The 23237-nt window shown below is 48.5% G+C and overlaps 1 protein-coding gene across 3 annotated transcripts in view; it reads left to right on the top strand.

Annotated features, from left to right (window-relative positions):
• The window catches only part of POU2F1 (POU class 2 homeobox 1), a 124147-nt gene extending 101752 nt beyond the window's left edge, over positions 1-22395 (top strand). For all 3 annotated transcript variants that reach the window (XM_084867051.1, XM_084867050.1, XM_084867052.1), the window contains exons 10-16: positions 3511-3652; positions 4997-5142; positions 5978-6157; positions 6993-7098; positions 9012-9357; positions 10156-10244; positions 12346-22395. In XM_084867051.1, coding sequence (XP_084723177.1) covers positions 3511-3652; positions 4997-5142; positions 5978-6157; positions 6993-7098; positions 9012-9357; positions 10156-10244; positions 12346-12656 — 1320 coding nt within the window. In that variant the 3' untranslated portion in view covers positions 12657-22395. The remainder of the gene's footprint in view (positions 1-3510; positions 3653-4996; positions 5143-5977; positions 6158-6992; positions 7099-9011; positions 9358-10155; positions 10245-12345) is intronic.
• Positions 22396-23237: the final 842 nt, after the last annotated feature.

Raw genomic sequence — 23237 nt, 5'->3', positions numbered from 1 at the left:
AATTGGAGAGAGGGTGCAGGTTGGGCTGAGGGACACCCTCCCCCACCCCCATGCACGAATTTTGTGCACACCAATAAAAGAAAAACATGCAAGTTGTCCCTGCGGGCGGGGGTTTGACCGGGAGTTACACTTGTGCTGACGACCAGGAGGCGGCATGGAACATGGGATTCTATGACAAGGCAGGTAGCAGGGGGAAGGGAGTCCCTGGCCAGCAATGGTGGCGTCAGGCAGCCCAGGGAAGGAAGGCCCTGGCTGGTTGCCGGCAGTGCTAGGGACCCTGCACATGCACTGGGCCTATATAGTATACAGGTAACAGAAGGTCAGTAGATGAAGAAAATTACTGAAGTATAGAATGGATTGGGTGTTTTTATGGAATCAGAAGAAACCTGATGTTTTCTTCCAGAGAATAGAATTACTATTTGAAATCTGAGCCACCATTACATACTGTCTCATTTCCTTTGTGTGGGAAGAATAGTAATGTACCACTTGCTCAGGCTGGCCGGACACCAGGGCGATGACCCTGCATGTGTCCTGGTGTTTTTATGAACAGACTTATATTCCTAACTTCTTTGGTAGTTCATTTTTGCTCAAAGAAACTAATATATTAGGAACATAAAATGATTTTTTCAATAACTATAATGTTAGAGATAATGCAGTTATGTATTTGTGAGGAGTTTCAATTGTGAAGGAACAAATTACAATTAAGAAAGATTGAAACATTGAATGATCTGGCTTATTCCTAAAAAGAAAGCGAAAGATACGGAGTACGTTACTGCATTTAAATATATGAGTCAGGTTGGACTAGTCCTCAGTGCTTTAGCTTTAAGCTATTAGCACAGCATACTTTGAGGTTCCCTAGGAAACTGTTGCCTAAGTGATATGCCAAGGATGTTAAGGCTTTTTGAAACCTTTAACTTTTACCCAGATAGTGGTTTCCTTTCTGTGGCACTTGACCCAACATATTGCCAGTGTTGTGTGAGTGTGTGCCTCTCTCTCTCATATATCAAAGAGCTTCCCTGTGATCTGGTGTTGTGCTGATGGTTTTATCCTATTATTTGGCACAATTGTGCCTTATTTTTCAAAATGACTCTGATATAGCAGTGCCTATATTTCACAGACCTTAACTATTTGGACTAAAGCACATGTCACTGGTGCAGGATGGGAAAATCAAGCCTTTGTGTTTAAGGCATGTACCTCAGTTGTAGTTATTCAAAGGTTGCTTTATATCCAGCTTATTATACACACACACAGCATTCAAGTGGTTAGTTAAGACAAAAAAAAAAATCCCTCTTTGAGAAATCTCCATGTTGTTAGCTGTTTCTGACTACATCATTGGTTATGAAAGTGTTACTGTAGATGTCATTTCATAATTAGGAGGCCATGATGTGATACTTTTCTCTCACATGACACATTCATTATTTCCTAATCCCAATCTTTGCTCCTTTTCCCTTTTGCTTCTTAAAAAATATCAAAGGGATATAATGTAGATTTTGTACGAGTCAGCTGCTTCAAACATTTATTTCTGTGAGGGATAGCCCCAATGGTTTTGAGTTATAAAAGCACCAAGCCACACTTACCTCAAATTAATGAACATTAGCATATTAACTAAGTGAGGACCTATTGCTTTTTATTCAATTAAATAGTTTAAATGTGAAGTAAGACTGTTTTATACATCTCAAGTCAATTTGTAATTTATTGCCATAGTTTTACTTAGTTAATGGCATAGCCACCAATGTAAGGTATTTATTCCTATTATGATGTGATTTTTGAATAGGTATTTCGTTTACTTGTCAAAATTGTTACTTTTTATAGATATTATAGAAGTTTGTGAAAAAACTTCTAGTGAGCGATGAGTTACAATATCAGAAACAGTTATTTCCATCTTATCTGCTACAGCAGGTCTCATATACAAAGAATTGCAAGGTTGGGTTGGCCCAACTCTCTAGCAGGCTGTAATCTAAACAAGTAAAGACCAAGACACACAGCTAGTTTAGTATCTGATATCTAGTAGGCACTTAGTGAATGTTTGTGATTGACTAAATGTACAGAGATATTAATTCAGATAGACACCTGTCCACAGATAGACTTAGCATTTATGCCACTTGCACTATCCCGGGTCTTTGTTTGCTGTAACTGAACAGAAATCAATAAGCAGTCACTTCTGACCTGGAAACAGATGTCCGGAGCAGTCAGTGGCATTGTCGGCATAGGATAGCCACTATGCCCGTGTGGCTGTTGCTGGGCAGCAGGGTGGCTGGTGGAGCCGAGGAACTGGAGGTTTAATTGACTGGTTTTGAATAATTTTCATTTAAATAGCCACTTGGGGCTGGAGGCTCTCCTGGGGAAGGCCAGGGTGACAGCCCAGGGAAGGTCCGGTGCTCTCAATGCCCCCTGCCATCTTCCATCCCAGCTTTCTTCTCTATTACACATTGTATCACAAGTTGCTTACCAGTGAGAAAATGAGTTAAAAATCCTTCCCTCTCCCTGACTCACCTAGCACAGGTGTGAATAAACAGTGTAGTGTCCAAGGATGGCATGTAGGGGAATCACAGGACGGACTAATCCCCGTTCACAGTAACTGCTGGCAGTGGCTGGGCCTGAGCTGTCCCTTGTGTCCCACGATGGAATGAGCTCTGCAGCACTCCCCGGAAGTGTTCTGCCCTGTCACTAACGGATGAAACGAGAAGGTGAATCATTAAACTCCGGGAGCCTCTGTTACCTGAATACAAACTGTGAAGATGTGGCTTTTTCCAGCTTTAAAGGCGACTCATTTGGCTGGAAGGAAAGCAAGGCATACATTCTGGGCTTATAAGCTTAGAGAAAGACATCTGTGTAATAGATTCAGGGGTCATCGTTCCATTGCTATAAGAGGACCGTCTCACTGTCCATGAAGGTGTAACTAAGTGGGTCATACCTCTCCACTGTGAATTTCTTTCTCTCTAACAGTTATAAAAGTATTCTTTTAGAATACCTGTTTTTTTATAACCAACTTTGAAATCCAGACTAAGAGTGGGAAATAGATTTTTTTCAATGCTTCCAGAAATAATTTACAGGGATAAAAGAAGTAAGGGATCATTTCTAGATTTTAAAGTCATTTATGGAAACATTGGTTAGTTCATAAATACCTGAGGTTATCCAGGCAGTTACTTGTGTTAACTCTGTAGGATTACTTAGTCACTTTGTTACATGAATTAAGGGGCTGGTTTAGAATATTAACACCATCTTTTGGGACTTAGTAGAAATATTTATAATCTTAACTATTACACAAGGTGGCAAGAAGAGATTCAAAATGGAGAGAATATGGGACAGTTTTGATTGTTGTTAGATTGGGGCCTAACTCCTCCCTGGAGCACTGAGCCCAGCTCAGGGACGGGTGTTTCTGTGGGATCCTACAAAGGGGTTCATTGTTGAGCCTTCGTCTACGAGGGCCTGTGGAGGGAAGGCCGTCACCGTTGGTGAGATGACTCTCTTCTCGCTCGTCCTCCCACTCCTGTCTGTATTTCTGTGCAGGGCGATGTTGGGCTCGCGATGGGTAAACTGTATGGAAATGACTTCAGCCAAACTACCATCTCTCGCTTTGAAGCCTTGAACCTCAGCTTTAAGAACATGTGCAAGTTAAAGCCACTTTTGGAGAAGTGGCTCAATGATGCAGGTGGGTGAGAAATGGCCTCATTGTCTGTGGGAATCCTACAGGGGCTGTCAAGTAGAGTGGGGTTTAGATTTCATATTGCACTATTGGCACTACAGAGCCTTAAAAGCACGCCAGTCTTGGGAGGCTTAATATAAGTTGTGGTTCCATAAATCAGAGATTCATTTAAATAGTAATTGCAATGCACACAATGAAAAACATTTCTTTTTAGTTTTAGAGCATTTCTAAAGGATTGAAGGAAGAGGAAAAAAGCCTATGTATTTACATAAACTTGAAAAAACAAGCTTATTGGTTCTTCGTTGATGAATTATAGTAAACTTGTTCTTGATGATATTTCTGCTTTTGTTACTAAAAACAACCACATTCATGAGAAGTTGAGTGACCAGTGTTAATTTGTGTGTTTTGTACTGAGGTTTCCTTTTGGGAAATTTGAAGTTTGAATCACAGAACCACAGACTGTGGGCTGCGAGGAAAGTGCAGATTGCCTAGACAGCAGTTCCTGTTTAGATAGGAGGAAAACACCCTGTACCTGTGGCCATGTACTCATGGTCCTATATCCTTTCTGAGCTCCACAGGTGAGAACCACCGGCCGCTCTGCCCTTCCCTCCGTGTGCATGGAGTGGAAAGAATCAGAGCTGGTTCCAAGTTGCCCAGGGTCATTCAGCTATTGACAGAACCTTGCTTATTTCAACTATCAAGAATTTAGAAGTATTTCATTGTTGTTTGGTTTGGGGGGAGGTGTTGCCATAGATTATACTAATGAAATGAGAAGTCATTTGCGAGATAAATCTTAAATGTTCAATAATTTCCAACAAATTTTCTTTTATCCCTAGAGCTAATCTCTATATATAAAAGCCTAATATGCAAATTGTCCCCTCTGGAGTTCAACAGGGAGACCAGGAGTTTGATCGCTCTCCCTGACATGCACTGACCACCAGGGGGTGGTGTGGAACGAAAGAAAGCCCTGGCTGGCAGCCGGCAGCCGTGGAAGGGAGGCCCTGGCCAGCTCTGATTGCCTAGGAACCTACCCATGCACGCATTTCATGCACTGGGCCTCTAGTAAATAAATGAGCAAGCAAACCCAAAAGTAAGGACAGAACTCAGAAGAGGTAGAGCTGAGTCTCAGGGCAGAAAGAGTAACCCTGTGCTTTCTCAGAGACAAGTCAGAGGGCAGTAGGGACAGACAGCCAACTGTTCTCAGACCACAGCTAGAGCAGCGAGGAGCACTGTATGTCCATGTTGGTATGGAAACCTTTTCCTACGCTTGTGGTATAAACTGTCTTGATTGCTTTATGTTGTTAATACGTGTGCTATTCCTTCAACCTCCTGTTTTCTCCTTTCTCACAGAGAACCTCTCATCGGATTCAGCTCTCTCCAGCCCAAGTGCCCTGAATTCTCCAGGGCAGGGAATCGAGGGCTTGAACCGTAGGAGGAAGAAACGCACCAGCATAGAGACCAACATCCGTGTGGCCTTAGAGAAGAGTTTCCTGGAGGTCAGTGGGGATTTTACTTTTCGTGGGCGTGGGATTGTTGCTATGGTGCTCCCATTAGGTCTGTCAGCCACAGCCCTTATGGATGCTTATCCCATTGTGGAGAAAATAAGACAACCTAGCAGCGTGCATGCCTGGGTTCAGGGAGAATAGACTCACATCCACGGGAATCCTTCGTGTGACAAGCAGCAGCTGCCATCAGGCGCAGGGACTCCAGACAGGGAGGGGCAGGGAGGAGAGAGCAAAGGCGTCCAGGTGAACCGAGGGGTCAGCGCAGAAAGGGTGGTTCAGTTTGGCTGAGTTCTAGTGTCTGCTAGAGTAGCAGTTTGGGACCAGGACACAGAGGGCCTTGAATGTCAGCCTATCAAGTTCAAGTTAATTCAACAGATACATGGCTTTTGGGTGGGTTTTGTTTTTTTGTTTTTTGTTTTTCACACCAGGAAATATCTCAATCAAAGCTTCCAACAAAATTCTGACTCTGGTTCAGAGAGGCTTGAGCACAGTGCAAGGAGCACTGAGTAAGGAGTCTAGTGTCTGCCACTTCAGTCACTGAGTCCCTTTATCTGGGAAGCACTTTCTGTCTTGCTACACAAGCTTACAACAGCAACAAAAGTAAACAAACATTCAAGAATAACTTACTCTAAGTTACCCGGAATAAATTTAATAGACTTGTGTTCATTGGAATGCTCGTCTGCAGACATTTTGTTAAGGTGGGCCTGGTGGTCACTTACATCCCAACTTCACTCCCCGGCCTGCCCGCCCTGTTTGCTGGTTTGTATAATGGCTCAGCTGGGCCAGTAGTTCTAAAGGTTATTCACAAGTGGATTTCCCCCTTCAGAATCAAAAGCCTACCTCGGAAGAGATCACCATGATTGCTGAGCAGCTCAACATGGAGAAGGAGGTGATTCGAGTTTGGTTTTGTAACCGCCGGCAAAAGGAAAAGAGGATCAACCCACCCAGCAGTGGTGGGACCAGCAGCTCCCCTATCAAAGCAATTTTCCCCAGCCCGACCTCCCTGGTAAGGACGGACCCCGGAGCGCTCAGGCTCACTTTACAGTTTACAAGTGGCTCGCTCAGTCATTGTATTTTATAATAGAATTTACTGTGAGAGTGGTGTAGGGAAGGCTGGGGGAGGTGTGTGTGTGGGAGATGGAGGGAGGAGCGGGGGGCTGTGAGAGGCAGTCAGGGGAGCAGTTGGCAGATACAGCTTTGTCCTGTGCAGCTGTTTACTTGTGTTTGGATTTATTTGAACTAGAAAGAAGACAGTATATATAATTTTTTTTTTTTTTTTTTTTTTTTTTTTTTTTTTTTTTTACAAAACTGTAGACAATATTTTGTTGTTTCAAAGAGAAACTCAGTTTTTTAAAAATTCGTTTTATATTCTTTTCATAACATCATTTCATTAAAAACAAATTCAAGACAATCTTGCCCCCACAGAGTCAAAAATAAAACAAGAAGCCGCAATTCACGGATCCTCCAAAATAGTTTCCTTATTTAGGTTAAGGGGACAATTAGCATAATACTTCCTACTGACTTAGCTTACGCCTGACTCACCGTTACTGAGATCGAGAGGTTTTTAAATTATTTCTGTGTGAAACCTGGGCAAAGCCATGCGTCATGCCAGTGCAGAGCCTCCTTTGGCGGCAGCCTTGCAGCAGGCACACCTTTCTCAGTTCCAGGCTCCAGGAGGAATGAAAATCTTCCGCTCAGGCCCATTTACTTTATTCTGTTTTCATTCTATAATATTTAAATCAATCCTGGAATCTAAGTTTTTTTATTGGCAAAATAAGTCTATAAATGGAATTTTTAAGTTTTTTTTAATGCTTTTGAATATTTTCATTTCTGACCTCTAGGTGGCGACCACGCCAAGCCTTGTGACCAGCAGTGCAGCAACTACCCTTACAGTCAACCCAGTCCTCCCTCTAACCAGCGCTGCAGTAACCAACCTCTCTGTTACAGGTAACCACCTCTCTAGTACAGGTAACCACTTCTCTGTTAAAGGTAACAGAGAAGATAACCACTTCTCTGGTACAGGTCCCCACCTCTCAGTACAGATAACCACGTCTCTGGTACAGGTAACCACCTCTCTCCTACAGGTAACCACGTCTCTGGTACAGGTAACCACCTCTCTCGTACAGGTAACCACCTCTCTGGTATAGGTAACCACTTCTCTGGTATAGGTATGCGGCAGCCAGGCTGTGCAGTGGTGAGGCAGCTTGCAGCCAAGAGAGGTTCCTATGAGAATCTGCCATTAAGCTGTGAATTACAGCTCTAGGATGTATTGTTTTTTTAAAGTTGCATGTGAAAACCTGAACTCCAAGAAAAATCAGGCACAATTAATTTTGTCAGGAATAATGCTTTCACACAAAGATTTCATCTTTTTTGTTCTTTTTCACCTTACTCTGTCTTCTCGATTACTCCCAGGATTATCTCTCAAAACACACACTTTTTCAAGTAGCCCCTCAAAAACCCTGACTAGCTATAAATTTTTGCATCAAGACAACATCAGATCAGATGCCCCTTCACTGTGTAGAAGGCGCTTTCCAGTGCGGCCCTGTCTCCACTGGTCGCTATCCACCGTCCCCGGCCCAGAGGTGGGGGCCTATGAGCGGGCGCAGCTTCGGGGCCGGTGGTGGCGGGGCTGCTCCGGGTTAGGTGCCCATTCCGCCTGGAAATGGTGTGAGCTCCCCAGCAGAGCTTCCTTTCCCCTGCCTGCGTCACAAATGACTATAGCTTTATAATTTATTCTCCCTTTGCCAAGAGACTGCACTTCTCAAAAGGCCTGGGTTTTTTTTTTAATCTCTGCCTTGTTTAGTGCCTGACATATTCACTCTAAAATGAATGACTAAATTTTCCCCTGTGCCACCTTTGAATAGTAGATTTCTCAAATACACTTGAAATGAACTCAGTGTTGTCACCAGAGTTCTTAGTGGCTCGGTGTAGGAGGCATTCTGCGACTGTTTGCCGGGGTGGTGACGGTGTGAAGCCCGGGGCGGGCGTGTTCTGATGGCTCCCAGTGCAGCGTGGACTCAGCCTCCAGGAGGGGAAATTGATTTTCCTGCGCTAATATTTTCCTTCATCGCACCTCTTTGGCTCTATGACCTAACCATGGCATGTAAAGTGAATACATGTTTTTATTCACATTTATTAAATTAAGGATGAACTTTGCCTTTTCCCTCTTTATCTGTCTGTAATCAGTATGAATTCAGACATTCTTTTATATCCAACAGGTTAGAATTGTATCACTATTTCAGGGTTAAATTCTTCCAGATTGGCTAGTGGGAGTCCCTTCAGCTAGCTCCTGTGCCCGTTAACATGCCCCTGTCCTTTACATGGTTCCTTATTTTTTGGCACAAGATGTTCAGGCTCATCTTCACGCTTCTGTGCCCAGGCCTGGAAGCAGCCATTTCTGCAAGAATTCTGAGTTCCTGTTAGTGAGGAAAGGACTTTGGAACCAAAGTAGAGGCATTAGATACACTCACTGATATGCATTGTTGCTTCTAGGACATCTCAATTGAAATAAGTGTGCACACAACACGGGAATGTGTGTAAGATACACACGTGTGTACATTCATGTGTTCATCCACCCACCTGCACCATCCATTTTCACTAGCTGTTCACGTGTATTAAAGCCATGCATCCATACTGAGTCTCCAATTCCAGCCCAATACTCTCTAGTTCGTTATTTTCTACGCTTAGGTTCTAAAGAGTTTGTTTTTGTGGCTCATGTCTCTAGACGCACTAACGAGGTTAGTAAAAGTACCATTTTGAGGTGCTGGTTGGTAGAGTCATTGGTTAGTTCCTGGATTTGGCTGAACAGAGCCCCGCCTCCAGACTCCCACAGCTCCTTCCTAACACAGCCCTCTTTCCAGGCACTACAGACACCACCGCCAACAACACTGCGACCGTGATTTCCACCGCGCCTCCCGCCTCCTCGGCAGTCACGTCCCCCTCGCTGAGCCCCTCCCCGACTGCCTCAGCCTCCACCTCTGAGGCCTCGAGTGCTAGTGAGACCAGCACAACACAGACCACCTCCACTCCTCTGCCCTCTCCTCTCGGGACCAGCCAGGTGATGGTGACAGCGTCAGGGCTGCAAACAGCGGCCGCGGCCGCCCTCCAAGGAGCTGCGCAGTTGCCGGCGAACGCCAGTCTCGCTGCCATGGCTGCCGCTGCAGGACTGAGCCCTGGCCTGATGGCGCCGTCTCAGTTCGCAGCTGGGTAAGGTCTTTCTCGTCTGTTCCCACCTGAGAGAGTCCACAAGGAGGTCATCCCGGGGCTCACTCTGTGGGAGACTTTCCATCTTCATCTTCAACACAAAATTCAACGTTTAACTCTTTAAGCCTTAATGTCTTTGAAATGGGTTGCTCTATAGCGGCTCAAGGACCTGATTATTGAGGATTTAGTGTCTGGACACCCTGGAAGGGCAGCAGTCAGGCCTTCATTTCCAGGGGAGCCACAAGCAGCTGGCGCTGGCCACACCTCGGGGTTGGGCCATGGGGAGCCCACAGCTCCTGACTCTCGTTCTTGCTCGTTCCCTGCTGGTCGCTTCCTGCCTCTCAGTCATACGTGGGGGCTGCAGCAGTAAGAATTGTTCTACAGGCCGTCCTCGGGTTACGTCGCACTTGACATACGTCGTTTCGTGATTACATTGCCATCTCCCACCTATTTATTAAAAAAAGTTCCATCATTTTGACGGATGTACATATGTGCTTTACGTTTTTTATTATTACCACAAGTAATGGTCATAAATTGTTATCTTTCTTTTAAATTTTATATATTTATTTCTCTGGCGTTTTGAGAAAAGAGAAGGAGATAACGCAAAGCAAGTTTCAATGCTTACGAGTTGGACACTGTGCAGCCATAGTCTTGTTTGGATTGCACAGCCAGCTTCAGGGAAAGCAGCGGCTCAGAGGCTGCTGACTGTAGAGAGGACAAGAATTGGAGCTGCTGCCATTGCCTCCCCAGCTGGTGCGGGGATGTCACGCTGACCGCAGTGTCTGCTCTTTTCCCTTGCAGAGGTGCCTTACTCAGTCTCAACCCAGGGACCCTGGGCAGTGCTCTCAGCCCAGCTCTGATGAGCAACAGCACACTGGCAACCATTCAAGGTCGGTACAGCTGCTTTCCTTACTTACCTCTTTTTTTTTTTTTTTTTTTTTTTTTTTTTTTTTTTTAATGGAGGAAGTCTACTTTGCCAGAAGTCAGGGTGATGGGGAGACAGGTGAATTGATAATGTTGACTAACTAAAGGACCAAAAAAATGTCTTGTAAAAGAGCTTTGTGGAGAAGTATAGGTGTGGTTTGGGTGTTAGAATAGGAAATCTACTAGTTTGGTGTATGAAATCAGAATTTTTATGCTGATATTGACCTCCTTATGTGTATAGACTTGGGGACAGACTTTATCCCTGACAAGTTTATTGACTTAGTCATCCAAGACCTACCCCAGGTACCCTGACCAAGTGAAAACCCCGTCCTCATCTTCACCCCAAGAGAGCACAGCTGAGCAGTCCCGTTGGAGCACATCGGGGACCCTGGGGCTCCCTTTATTGTCCCCATCCTTGTCTTTCCCACTGCCAGTGGGTCCCTTTGACCTTTGCGTGCTACCCAGTCTCAAGTGTGTCTGAATCCCAAAGGAATTACCGAAGGGTGTGCCTTATGTGGCTTCGGCTTGTCTGAAGATGCTTGAGAGACATCCCTGTATGATCAAAGAATGTTTTTTCTTACAATTAAAAATAGTTTGGGCCAAAAAATGAGTGGTTAGCCACTTGAGTAAAGGTGCTGTCAGGCGGGTGATTTTCCTCCAGTGTACGTACCACCGAAAGCACTGGTCCCCAACTTGGGCTGGACTGCCTGGCCTCCCACTGGCCTTCGCACTGTGCAAAGTCGGTGGTTAGCTCTGTGAAGCTTTTGTCAGCCAAGGACTCCTTTTTGGGATAAGACTGAGAAGCCACGTTCTCGGCAGCAGGTCTTTGGCTGGTAGTGGTGCCCCAGAGGCGAAGTGCTTCTCCGGACACCGCAGGCGGGAACGGACCTCTGGGGAGATCTAGAACAGGTCCACGGCCCTACGCGTGGAACCTCAGAAAACTTCAAGCCACACCAGTGTCCCCGGTGCTCATTGTGTGATGGTGTCCAAGTCAGGGACGACGCCTCAGTCCCTGCAGCTCTCTTTACATGTTACGTGAGAAATCCACCGAAGTCTGAAAGCCTAGAAAACCTTCCAATCTGCATGTGGTTTATGGGTCAAGGAGATACTGGGGGGTTGTCAGATGATGAAAATTTGATAGGTGAGATTGCCCACTTATTTTTTTAAATTGATTTCAGAGAGGGAGAGAGAGAGAGAAACATCAGTGGTGAGAGAGAATCACTGATCAACTGGAAAGAGCACATTAAACAGTCTGTGAAACCACTATTTTTCAGTTAAAAGTAGCCTAGAACTGTAAATGTGTGTCCTGCACACCTCTCTCTGGGGACCAACCGATGCACACTTTTTTTTAAAGAAAATCTTGCTGATGCCTTCATCACAGAAAGTTCTCAGGTGCTAGAGCGAGTCCGATCCAAGATGGTCACATGGCCATCCCACATCTCTGCTCCCTCCTGGAACGCCCACCATGCTCTGCACAAGTTAGGAGGGGCATACTTGGTCACACCTTGCACTTTACTTGGTAACCTAATTTATTTTACAACAAAAGCCTTTTGAAGATAGCTTTTCATCTTGTGTATCAGACTTTTCATAGCCAGTGGATTGGTAAGAGCTGCCTGTATTTCAGTGCTGTGACCACTGGAACAGGTTTGTCATGTGGAGGGAGCAGTTTGACATTGGCGATCTGCATTAGAAACAGTCGCTGGATTTACCTAACGCTGTCCATGGGCACTGGAGTCAGGTGGAGCTCCGGTGCAGATGCGGCTTCGGTGGGTCAGACAGGCCTTACCCCCCCTCCGCCCTGCTCATGCTCACTAGATCGTTCAGTCACTAGGTCAGCGGTCGCCAACCTGTGGGGTCTGAAAGGTTGGTGACTACTGCTTTAGGTCCTTCAAAAATCATAATAAAACCTCAGGTGGGACAAGATGGCTCTCTGATTAAGAAAAACAGTCAGCGAAGGGCCGGGCTTTGTAGCTGGTTGTGGAAGATTGGAGTCATTTGGTGGTCCTTGGCTTCTCCAGGATGGTATTAACTGTCTCCTTCCCACCTGTTTTGGGGGTTTGTCCATAGCTCTTGCTTCTAGTGGCTCTCTTCCAATAACATCACTGGATGCAACTGGGAACCTGGTGTTTGCCAATGCGGGAGGAGCCCCCAACATCGTGACCGCCCCCCTGTTCCTGAACCCCCAGAACCTCTCTCTGCTCACCAGCAACCCGGTTAGCCTGGTCTCTGCCGCCGCAGCCTCTGCGGGGAACTCTGGGCCTGTCGCCAGCCTTCACGCCACCTCCACCTCCGCTGAGTCCATCCAGAACACGCTCTTCACAGTGGCCTCCGCCAGTGGGGCTGCTTCCACCACCACCACCGCCTCCAAGGCGCAGTGAGAACCGCCGCCTCTTCCAGCGCAGTGCCAGCGGGCAGCCCGCGGGCGACCGCAGGGGCCCTGGCTCCCTCTTGCCACGGTGTGAGGCAGAGGAGAAGAGAGCAGGAAAGACACGTGCCGGAAAGAAAGGATGGAGACCGGACATCATTTGCCTAATTTTATAATAAAACACTCTCTTTTCAGGATTGCTTCATGGATTGGACAACTTTCTAACCAAAATTTAAAAAAAAAAAAAAAAAAAAAGCAGAAACAAAATATCAAAAACAAACAAAAAATAAGTGAAAGGACTACTTATCATTTCCAGCGGTCACAGTGGCAGTCAAGGTGGGTTACCAATTCTAATAAGGGTAGGAAGTGGATTTCTTGTTTGTCTAAAGTCCTTTTTTTCTTAAAAAAATCATTTTTATGGGTCTGTTGTACAGGCCACTAAGTCATAACAAGGTGTTTATAATCGTATCAATTGTGTTGGGGGTTCCTTTCTTAACTGGTACAATTTAGGCAGGCCCGCGTTACTGTATCTGTTGTTGTTGTCATGTTTTATATGTATTTGGTTTGGTGTCTCGCTCCTGGATCCTGCTTCAGTGAGCTCCCACTGTGGGGAGGGGTCGGGAACTCCCGTCCTTCGCTGCGAATGTCCTTGCTGGTTTCCTTACCCTGGACACTCACAGAGGTCCTAGGAAATGGTTTTCTGTTGCCACTTATGCAAGAGGCTCGGTGCAGAAGCTGAGGGCAGCGTGCGCAGACGCTCCCACTCCACACGCCCCATCAGGTGGTGCCTTTGGAGCACTTTGTGTAGGAAGGAATTCCTGCTGGACTGTAGCTCTCACTCCGACCTTGAATGACCCGAGGCCGGGTCCCGGGGTGCGCCAGCACCGCTCCTTGCCTCCCATGGGGCCGTGCGTGTTGCAGGCGGGACTTGGCTCCGAGAGCAAAGACTACTGCAGACACCTGCCTGGGTGGTTCTCGTGACTCTGATCTCCTGAAAATGCTCCTATTGTTGCTGTGTGTGTGTGTGTGTGTGTATGTCTGTTCCATTGTGCGGAAGGTTTTCATCCGAACTTCCTTCAACTTAGCAAAGAACAAATTTACCTGTTGGGAGTGGGATGTTTCCCTCCTGTTCTCTAAAGGAGCCCTGCTAGACTGCTCCCGTCGGTGACTGAACTCCAGCAGGGGGATGAGAAGAGTCTGAGGTTACACCTTCTCTAGCCAAGGCTTCCTTTCCTCCAGGTGGCTCTCACCCGCCACCCCGAGACCAGCCTTGTCCCCGGTGGGAAAGGCATGCACCAGCTTCGTGGGTCTGAGAGCCTGAGGCCTGAGCAGGACCTGCATGCACCTCATCAGGTGCCTCCGGGCTGGTTAGTGATGCTCCTGGGAGGCAGGTCAGTGGCGGTGGTAGCTGTACTTGGGGAGGGAGGAGCTTCCAGCATGTGTGCAGTGTTTCTGGACTGTGTAAATGAGCCCGAGAAGTAATGAGGAACGAGGTGACTGGGAAATGGGGTCCCCTTTTCGTTTTGGTAGTATCTATACCGAACCCCTGGACTGATCCCTGCAAGTGCGCTCCTGCGCCCGCCGCCCGCCTGACTGAGGGCAAGGGCCGCCGCTGGCTGTCCCAGGTGCCTGCTGGCCTCGCTTCCCAGCTGCACTGCCCCTCCGAGCTGCGTCTTCGTGCTCGGCTTGTGTGGAGGGAGCGTGGTTCTGTGGCTCACGTCTCCGCGGCTTCGGGAAAGGTCGTGCTTTTCTGTTTGTGATCGTCCGGTGGGAGACAGGCACATTAATGTTAAAAGGCCAGAAACATTTCGTCCCCGCGTTGATTTTTCTTTTGTTCCATCTGTCTTCCTGTTTTATTTCACAAAGTATTTAATTCCCACCCTCGGTGTTCTGTCCTCACCCTTCCCCTTCCCCAAAATCCCTCCAAAATCAGTGAACTGCAAGCAGGGAAACTAACAAATGTCCACCCACCTTTTTTATGTGTGGTGTGTTTTTTTATGTTGTTGTTTTTTTAACTAAGCTTGAACCAAAGTCAATTTTTAGCAAGCTGCTGTACTAAAGGACTAGTTTTATCGTGCGGTTCAGACACATTGAGGAGTTAGATGCTACTGACAATTTCTTTTTCATTGTCTTTAATAATTTTATATAAAAGTTGCTGCTTCTTTTAATCTTTTATGTTGGTAAATTGTACTATCCTCTGGGCAGATATGAACTTGATTTTTAACTAGTTTATTTAGTTTGGTATGTAAATAGAATGGCAGTGTCGGTGACTAACTTTTCTCTCTCTGCCCCTCAAGTTCTCTGATGTAGTTAAATTTAGTCTTTTATTCTGACTTGATATCTCTAACTTTAGTCTGTGCTGATGATTGTAGGACTATCAATAATACTGCAGCTGCCATGGGGATGGGTAGCGCCCTGGGGAGTGGCTGGTGCCTGGCAAGATTCAGGGAGGGGAGTGCTGATACCCACCTTGCTGGGCTAGAGGCTATAGCATTAATTTCCCAAAATGACTACCAAAGCAAGTGTCAAGTCCCAAGGAACTCCAGCCCATTGGCTAACAGCAAGGGCCAGGACAGACTGAGTTTGTTTGTTTCCTATGTGGCTCCAGAGATGCTCCCTCCCCCGGGTAAGACTCGCCAATAGATTTTAATGTGTAAAAGGATACTAAACGTTCAAGCCGGTGTGATGGTCTTCATTCCCAGCCCTGTCTGTATCCTCTGGTCAGTTAGGATAAGGAAATTTTGCCTGGGGATCACTTTATGATATTAAACCAGCATAAAAACCTGTATTTAAAAGAAATAAATCTTCAGACAAGTAAAAACAACTTGCGAAATGAAAGGTACATTTACATATGTACGAGAAACACTAAAACAGCTTGTTGCTGGTTGGGTAGCTTAACTAGACCCCATCCCCCATCCCTAGGAACCCCGCTGACCATACTGCTTCGGGCACAGCCTGCAGTCCTTTGTCATCTTTATCATCCCCAGAGATACTTTTGAGTTGGGAGTCTCTGGAGCTGGGTGCTCAGATGTAGCTGGCAGACTCCTGTGTGGGGGTCTGGAAGTAAGAGGGCAATTGATCAAAAAGAGGTGCTGGGTCGAGTTCCTGCATTTCTAAGAGGAAGGGCCAGACAGGCCTTCCCGACTCATTGTGTCAGTCTTCTTTTTCCCGTAATGTTTATGCAAGTTTTACTTCACCCCTGAATTTGCTTAACACATTAAACCAAAGACTAATTCTAATGCATTGGAATTAGTGTGTACTAATTTGACTATGGCGATGGGCCCTCCCGAGGGAGTGGTGAGTGTAACTGTTGGAACCCTACTCATTGCAAGCAGTGCAGTTTGGTCGTGAACTTGATGTGTGCCCTGTGTAAATCTGGGGGACAAAGCAGAAAGACCTAGAAAAAGGGCTTCTCACAGGAACCCTGTTGTTGTCCCTATTAAAGAAATAGGTTGAGTACTATTTTAGTTTAAATGTTTCTGAAGGTATGGAGGCAGCTCTGGAGAATTATGTAAATAGTGCAGTCCATTATGTGACGTCACACACTTCCTGTATTTATTTGATAAGGAAGATCAATACCGTCCCCATTCTTGTCAGAGAGATGGGACCATAGGACTGGCTGCTGTTCTGTGTAGGACCACACCTGTTTGTACTTCATGGCAGAGTATTAGAGGTTTTTTTTTTTTAGAAAGGAAAATAAGATTAGTTAAAAGGCTTTTAGTGAGATTTTTTTTTTAAACCATTTGTTCCACATAATTCTTTCATTGTTGGGGGGAAAAGCACAATTATACCTCTTTTATTTTTAATGTTATTTTGTCCTATTATCCTTCATTTATTTGCGAAAGTAGGGGAACCTTGTCTCCGTTATCCAGAAGCACAGATATTTGCTTGACACAATATTTAAATTCAGCCCAATCTTTAACATTAAATTTTGTATTTAAATTACTACATTTACATTACAAATATGGGAGCTTAATGTCAACTTTTATCATTATAAATCCTAATAGTAAACATTGCAATTAGTATGTACTAAACATGTGGCTTACAGGAGACACTCATTGTAGTTCATAGTCTAAAGTTGTTCCCAAGCCACGTCCTCCTAACAAAACTTTCTTCGCGGAGAAAAAAGTAAAATCGGTGAGACAGGAAGAAAAGAGGGCAGTGTTACAGGAGAGGCAGGGCCGGGGCACCTGGCTGGGCGAGCAATGGGGCCTGGCACGCCCGGCGCCACTTGTGAGCCTTCAGTTACAGATAGCCCAGCATGTTTATTAGAGCTGAAAACTTTAAAAGACCAAAGATCTGGAATTTCAACTTATTCCAATGGGATGAATTGATGGGTTAATTTGGTCACGAGCAATTATGAGTCTGCTGGCCCTGGCCTTTGTGGGGTCCTTTTCAGTCTCGGACATTGTAAGGATAACACTGTAAAGTGGTAGGTCTTCCCCAGCAGCCCCTGCTTGGAGAATGAGGAAACCCTCCTGAACCAGGAATCGCTAAGGCAGCTTTCGGAGGCGGCGTGCACACGGGGGCGTGGACAGAGCAGGCGCGTGACTGCGTCCTGGGCAAGGCTGAGGCAGGTCCCGTTCTGCTCATTCTTTCTTACTCCAGAGAGTTAATGGGACGCCGAGACTCCCAGGGAGAGAGTGGAAGGGGCTCGGAGGGCAGGGCTTTTGTGAGTTGTTCAGATGTCCACGTGGTCCGGGAGCTGCTGCTGCTCCGACCAGCCTCACGGTGAGCAGGCCGTCCTGACTCTGCCCGGCTTGGCCCAGCGCAGGAGCCATGGGTGCTGTGCGTCTGGAACCTGGATCTCCTTTGCTCCCTTCTCCCTTTGAATGGCGACACCTTAATCCGTGAGGGTAATGCTGGAGGGTAATGGTGGCTACTAGCCCCTTCATGAAATACCTCAGTGTAGTTTAGCATTGTTGCAGAGCTGGTTTTAAACTAAAAACCAAATAAAAAGAAAAACTTTATAAATACGGAAATAATTCTAGCTGTAGCATTTAGTTAACTGATGTTTATTAAGATTGATAAACATGATTAATGCTGTATGTGTTGGGATCCTGTTTATAGGTTACAGTTTATGGGGTTGGAGGGGGGTGGGGTGGGGACAAGGAGAAGGTGACTGTGTTAGAAGGATCGTTGCTCGTGTGTGTTTGTTTTTCCTTCTCTCTCTCTTACCAAAGGAAACCTGATTGTCCCTGGGACTGGGCTTGGGGTTTGTTGGCCTCTCTGTGGTCTGACCTGCTGGGCAGTGTGTGGGGCATGCAGGTGGCACATGGGTTCAAGGTCCCCTTGGGCATTGACATCCCTTGCTAAGGCTGCCTGTGCCCCCAGATCAACCCTGCTAGCCTCTCCCAATGGCTCTTACCTCTGTGCGTAGGCGAAGGATGGCTGTGGGGTGCCGGGTAGAGGTGGCAGAAGTGCCCTGTCCACGTTGAGAGCAGAGCAGAGTGAGTGCGTGGGCCTGGTGACCTGGGCAGATGAGTGTGAGCAGCTCTGCTTGTCACCTGGGCATGTTGGACGTGCTGGTAGCACGCACTCTCGGACCAAGGTGACTTCTGTCCAGACCAAAAATGCAAAAGAGGTTGACAGCTGTCCTGCTTGCCTCACCTCGGTGGCGTGAGGCCGCTGGGGGTTGGCTGGCTGGTGAGATTGAGGAGTTCCTGGGGGCACGTTGGGGAGAGGGCCGCGCCTTTCTGCCGTACTGGGCCGGCTTTCCTGGGCCCCTGAGTCCAGAATGGGCACTTCTCTGGAAAGGCTGTTTTCCATGAATGCCTGTCTCATGAACGTCAGTGGGATCCGGTTTGGATACCAAAGACACTGCTCCGGCCTTGCTTATCCTGTTTCAGCCGGCAGAGGGACTGGGAACAAAAAGCTGGAGTTCGGGAAAGCTTCCCCTCCGTCCTCCTCCCACTTCCTTTGGCGGGCCTGTTGGTCGCCGGCTGTGGAAGAGACTCCTTTAGTCCCACTCGCTGGTCTGTGGGACGGACGGGCCACTCGGTGTCGCCATGACATTCTTGGAATCGCTGAGGGCTTGGCGGGGGGGAGGGGGAGGGTTTTTTCTTTCCCTTCGTCTAACACGTGTAGCGCCCGTGCAGCTGAGCTCAGGTGAGTGAGAGGTGCTGGCACTGTCCCGCCGCCGCTTGTAGGAGAGAGTGTTTTCAGGAGCAGGTAACGTGGAGAACCGAGACCTTCCTTGAAGCTCTGCCCATGGCGCCCGTGTCGTGTTGTTCCCAGATGTTCGCACACGTGAGCTCCTGGGCTCACTGTTCGGGGTTCTGTTGATGACCCAGAAAGGGAGGGAGGGCAGGAAGTGTATTGCTCTCTCACTATTGCATCAGAAACTGCCGGGTGCTGGGCTTCTGGCAGGGTGCTGACAGGATGTGACAGTGTCAGCCTTGGCTTCGCAGAGCGCGAGATGGCAGGGCCTGGGCGCTGAAGGGAGAGCACTCGAAGCAGAGGCTGTGGGATGAATGTTATGGACACCACTTTGAGTGCAGAATGGGGCTCCCTGGGGCAGCCAGGGTCCCTGAGTCTGCCCACTCGGCCAGGGCTCCATCACCATCAGAAAGGTCAGACCCCAAAACTAGTTTCCTGTAGAAAACATTGTGGTCTGCTGCAAAGCCCCTGGGTGTCTTAGTTCCTTGCTCATTGCTGTGCTCATGGCCACACAGCAGCCAAAGGCTTTCTTCAGACCCTGCAGGCAGCTGGCTGGACACAGTGCTGTTAATGAGGATTCCAGATGCTTCTGTGCAGTCGGGCCTCCTTGGAGGGAAGGACAGAACCAGGCAGAGACGCCCTGTGCTCCCACCTCTCTAAGTGGGAGCTGCGGACAGGAAATGTCAGAAGCTCCGGACAGCGTAGCCAGGTCAGTGACCTGCCCAGGCCTAGTGGGGTGCCCGGTGCCGCCTGCTGTGTGAGCATGAGTTCTGCGGCCAGATTGGAACTGGCCGTTTTGCAATATAAGCCTGTCCCGAGGCCAGGCCGGGGAGACAGACGGGCTTCCAGCTTCTGACTCTGCTCGAGCGGGCCTGTGCGCACCGCTGGCGGAAGAGGCCCGCTCTCTGCGGAGACGCCCCTCCCACCACAGGTCACCCGCCTGCCCCTTCCTCTGGTGGCTACAGGCGAGGCCAGTAAGCAAGGGCCTCCCGCCGCAGCCAGGGCGTCCTATACCTCACTCTATCGTGACTGAGTAACTTGCTTTAACTTCCTCTAAACCTTACAGAGTTGCCAAGTCTGCCCTCCCTCCCGTGAGCCATGCCGAGCTCTGGCCTATAGCATCGCAGGATCTGGGGCCGGGGTGGGCCCACCTAGCGCCTCTGAATGTCGCTGCTTGAAAGCTACTGCAAGAGAGGGCAAATTGCAATCTTCTGTTTCTTTTGTTGCAAGAGGTCTTCACAGGTGAGGGGCCCACTCCCCCACCTGCCTTTAGGGGCTGGCCAGCTGTCAGCCCCTTCCCCACCTTTCCGACTGCTGGCCACATGCCAACGCTGTCCTTGCCTTTCCCTGGCGGAGGAGGCCCCCTTCCCTCCAGGCCTCAGCTCCGCTGGCTTTCGGGACTTTGGGTGGAAGCGAAAACACCAAAGAGGCCCCTTTGCGCTGACTGCTGCACACACATTTCACTTTTGTTCTCTGACATGACCAAAAAATCCAAATATTTAAGTTATTATTATTATTAGTTGACAATCTTACGTCCCATGTCCCGTGGGCTCTCAGAAGCCGCCCCCAGCCCGTTTCCTTTTCTTTGAATGTAGTTCCATCCAGCCTCAGTCCCCACTCCGCCCGGGAGCTCCGCCAGGTCTTCCTCTGTGATACGCCAGGGAGGGTGGTTTCTTTGTTTGGTTTTGTTTTGCTTTTTAAATTTCCAACCAAAACCAAAGATTTCTTAGTGATTGTATAAACTCAAAACAAACAAAAAACCAAAGAAAAGGGCAGTCTTCAGCGCGACCCAGTCTGTGGCGTCCTGGCTGGCAGAGCACGCCGGGCGGTGGGGCTCTGGCCGCAGAGGGCAGGCGTGTGCCTTCCGCGTGGGCTGCCCACGGGCGCTGGGCCTGGAGCCGGCCCTGCCTGCTGTGAGCGCACCGGGGAGCGCAGTGGCCTCAGATTCTTCAGAACGGCGGACAAACCCACCGCCACGATAGTCCGCCCACAACGCCACGGCCCGGCCAGGCAGGGCTGAGCCCAGGACAAGGGGGTGCTGCCGGCCCAGGACTCCACAGAGTGGGGAGCTGAGGACGCTGGCGCAGGACTGGCTGCTCTGCTGGGTGCTAGCCTCTGGGCCGCGCTGAGCACGCCCGGCCCTTCGGAGCCTTCTTTCCCTTTTTCTTTCCTGGGGCTGCGGGAAGCCGCTGTCCCTCCCCCGCGGAGCGTGCGGAGCGCTGTGACCTTCCACTCCCGCTGTGGCTGTCCCCTCCCGCGGCTGCAACTATGCATCGTGTCTCACCCGTGCTAGGTAGATGCCTGTGACTTTTTACCGGGGGGCGGGGTTGCAAATGAAGGAACTTTTTACACGGATCTTTTTAATCTCAGCTTGGGGGGGTGGGGTGGGGAGGGTCCTAGGGTCATACAAGCTCTATCCCAAAGCAAAACCCAAATGTTAGTAACCTTAGGCTGACGCAGATACCAAAGAGAATCCGCCCTGCACCACAGACTGCGGAGTGCGGCACCGCACCCGCGTTCGTCTAACCTCAGCAGTTCCAAAGCGTAGATGTATATTTTGGTATATTTCTGGGATATTAAAAAAAATGTTGTTTAACTTCTCGTTTGTTTCCGTGTAAAGTCATAGCATGAAAATAACTGAACTGTCCTATTCTTAGTAGTTTGAAATAATAGTATTTTTGTATGTTCGGGTGTGTCTCTGTATGTATTGACATCAGTTTTCACTGCCTCGGAGTTCCTAATAAAAGAAATGAAACGCTCTGGTGTACGTGCTGTCCAATAGTGAGCGCCCACCGTTCCTTCTGAGTGCTTTTCGCTGGTGACCCGCCCTCTGGGGCTTTGTTTTCTTTTAAAGAGACAGCGATCGTGTTTTTCTAAAGATGGTTTCTTTCTCTCTGTCTTAACTCCCTCACCTTCTTTTCTTTTCTTTTCTTTTTTTTAATATTGATTCAGGGGTGTTTTTCCACTGTTGTCCAGGGAGGGACACGAGGGGAAATTGGCCCCTTGGCCTCCCACACATTTTTGTTTTATGTGCCTAACTTTAAAATGTGAGTTTGAGTTCTCTTTTGTGGAAACTTAAGATGTGGTGTATGATTCTTTCCAACATGGCCCAGCAGCTCTACGAGGCAGCGGCCACTCCTGGGGAGCCACGGGACCCCTTCGGCGTCTCTGGCGGCTTTGCGATCTGGGTGGCTATTGTGTAGCCCCACTGGCCCAGACGCTGGGTAGCCAGCCCCCCCAGGGATAGTCCATAAGAATCAGCTGATAACATGGCATGGGGACCTTGTTTTCCGGGCTCCGGGGAACAAGCGAGTTTGCATTTGGGGGGATTCGCTGATGCCTCCCGAGGCCTGAGGAGTCAGGGGACCTAAGTGGTGCTGTCTCCTTAAAAGTGCCCTTCCTGTGACCCTCCTGGGCCGCCCGTGGGCTGTGGGCTTGGGAGAGGCTGTGTGGGTGGCTGAATCAGAAGGAAATGCTAGGTTTTGTGTAGATGCATTTGTCTGCTGTAACTTTTTATATATATATTAAACTTAACTGTAAGTGTACAGTTCATTTCTGTTGTAAAACATCATTAAACCATTTTTCCAAGTGTGTTTGCATTGTCTGAGTTTCTCTGATGGGGTCATGTTGGTATCTGAGTGCTTCACACAAATGCCCACCCAGACAGCTCACAGCCTTGCCCGTCACCCCGAGCCGGGCCGGGCACAGAGTCTGCCCGCCTCCTGGCCAGGCCTGGGATTGGCAGATAGGCGTCGGCCGCAGTGGCCTCCAGGCTGCGGGGCTTGCTACCATCAAACACGCAGGCTCCTCAAAGACTTCCATTTCACTGTGGACTTGACTGCAGAGCTGACACTGAACTTGACTTTTCTAGATTTATCAACTAAACTGCCCTTCACACAGGTCCCCTGGGCCCCTCAGGAGGAAGCCGATCCTGACTCGGGCCCTGCTCTCCTGTCAGAGGCGCCCCTTCTCCCCTGAAAGGGAACCTTGAACCTGAACGCGATTTCTTTTGGGGAAATTAGCCCCCTGAGGAGCTCTGGGCGGCACTGCCTCTGCAGGTGCCCGGCTGGCGTGGGGGTGCTGCAAGGAGCCCGCCTCCCAGGCTGCCACCCTCTGAGCCCAGTGCGGAGGGGTGGCCTGCTGCTCACACTGCTCAGGCTTCTCCCGCTTCTTGCATTTTAGTTGGTGAAGTTATTTCCTTAAAACAATTTCACGTTTTTAACAGGAATCCCATTTGGCAGAGAGAGTGTGTGCTCACCAGTGTGAGAAAGGCCTTAGAAGGCCAAGCCCACTGCTCAGTCCTAGAGGGTGAGGAAAAGTGCTGGCCCCTCTGTTTCCCGTCCTTTGTACGAGGTGGGGATGGCCCTGCCAGGTCCCCGTGGTTAGATCCTTGGCTGGTGCACTGAAGGGGCGTGGGTTCAACTCCTCAAGGGCA

Source organism: Pipistrellus hanaki, assembly GCF_964339955.1.
Source record: "Pipistrellus hanaki genome assembly, chromosome: 18".
Lineage (NCBI taxonomy): Eukaryota > Metazoa > Chordata > Mammalia > Chiroptera > Vespertilionidae > Pipistrellus > Pipistrellus hanaki.
This window is presented reverse-complemented; position numbering and strand designations above follow the sequence as displayed.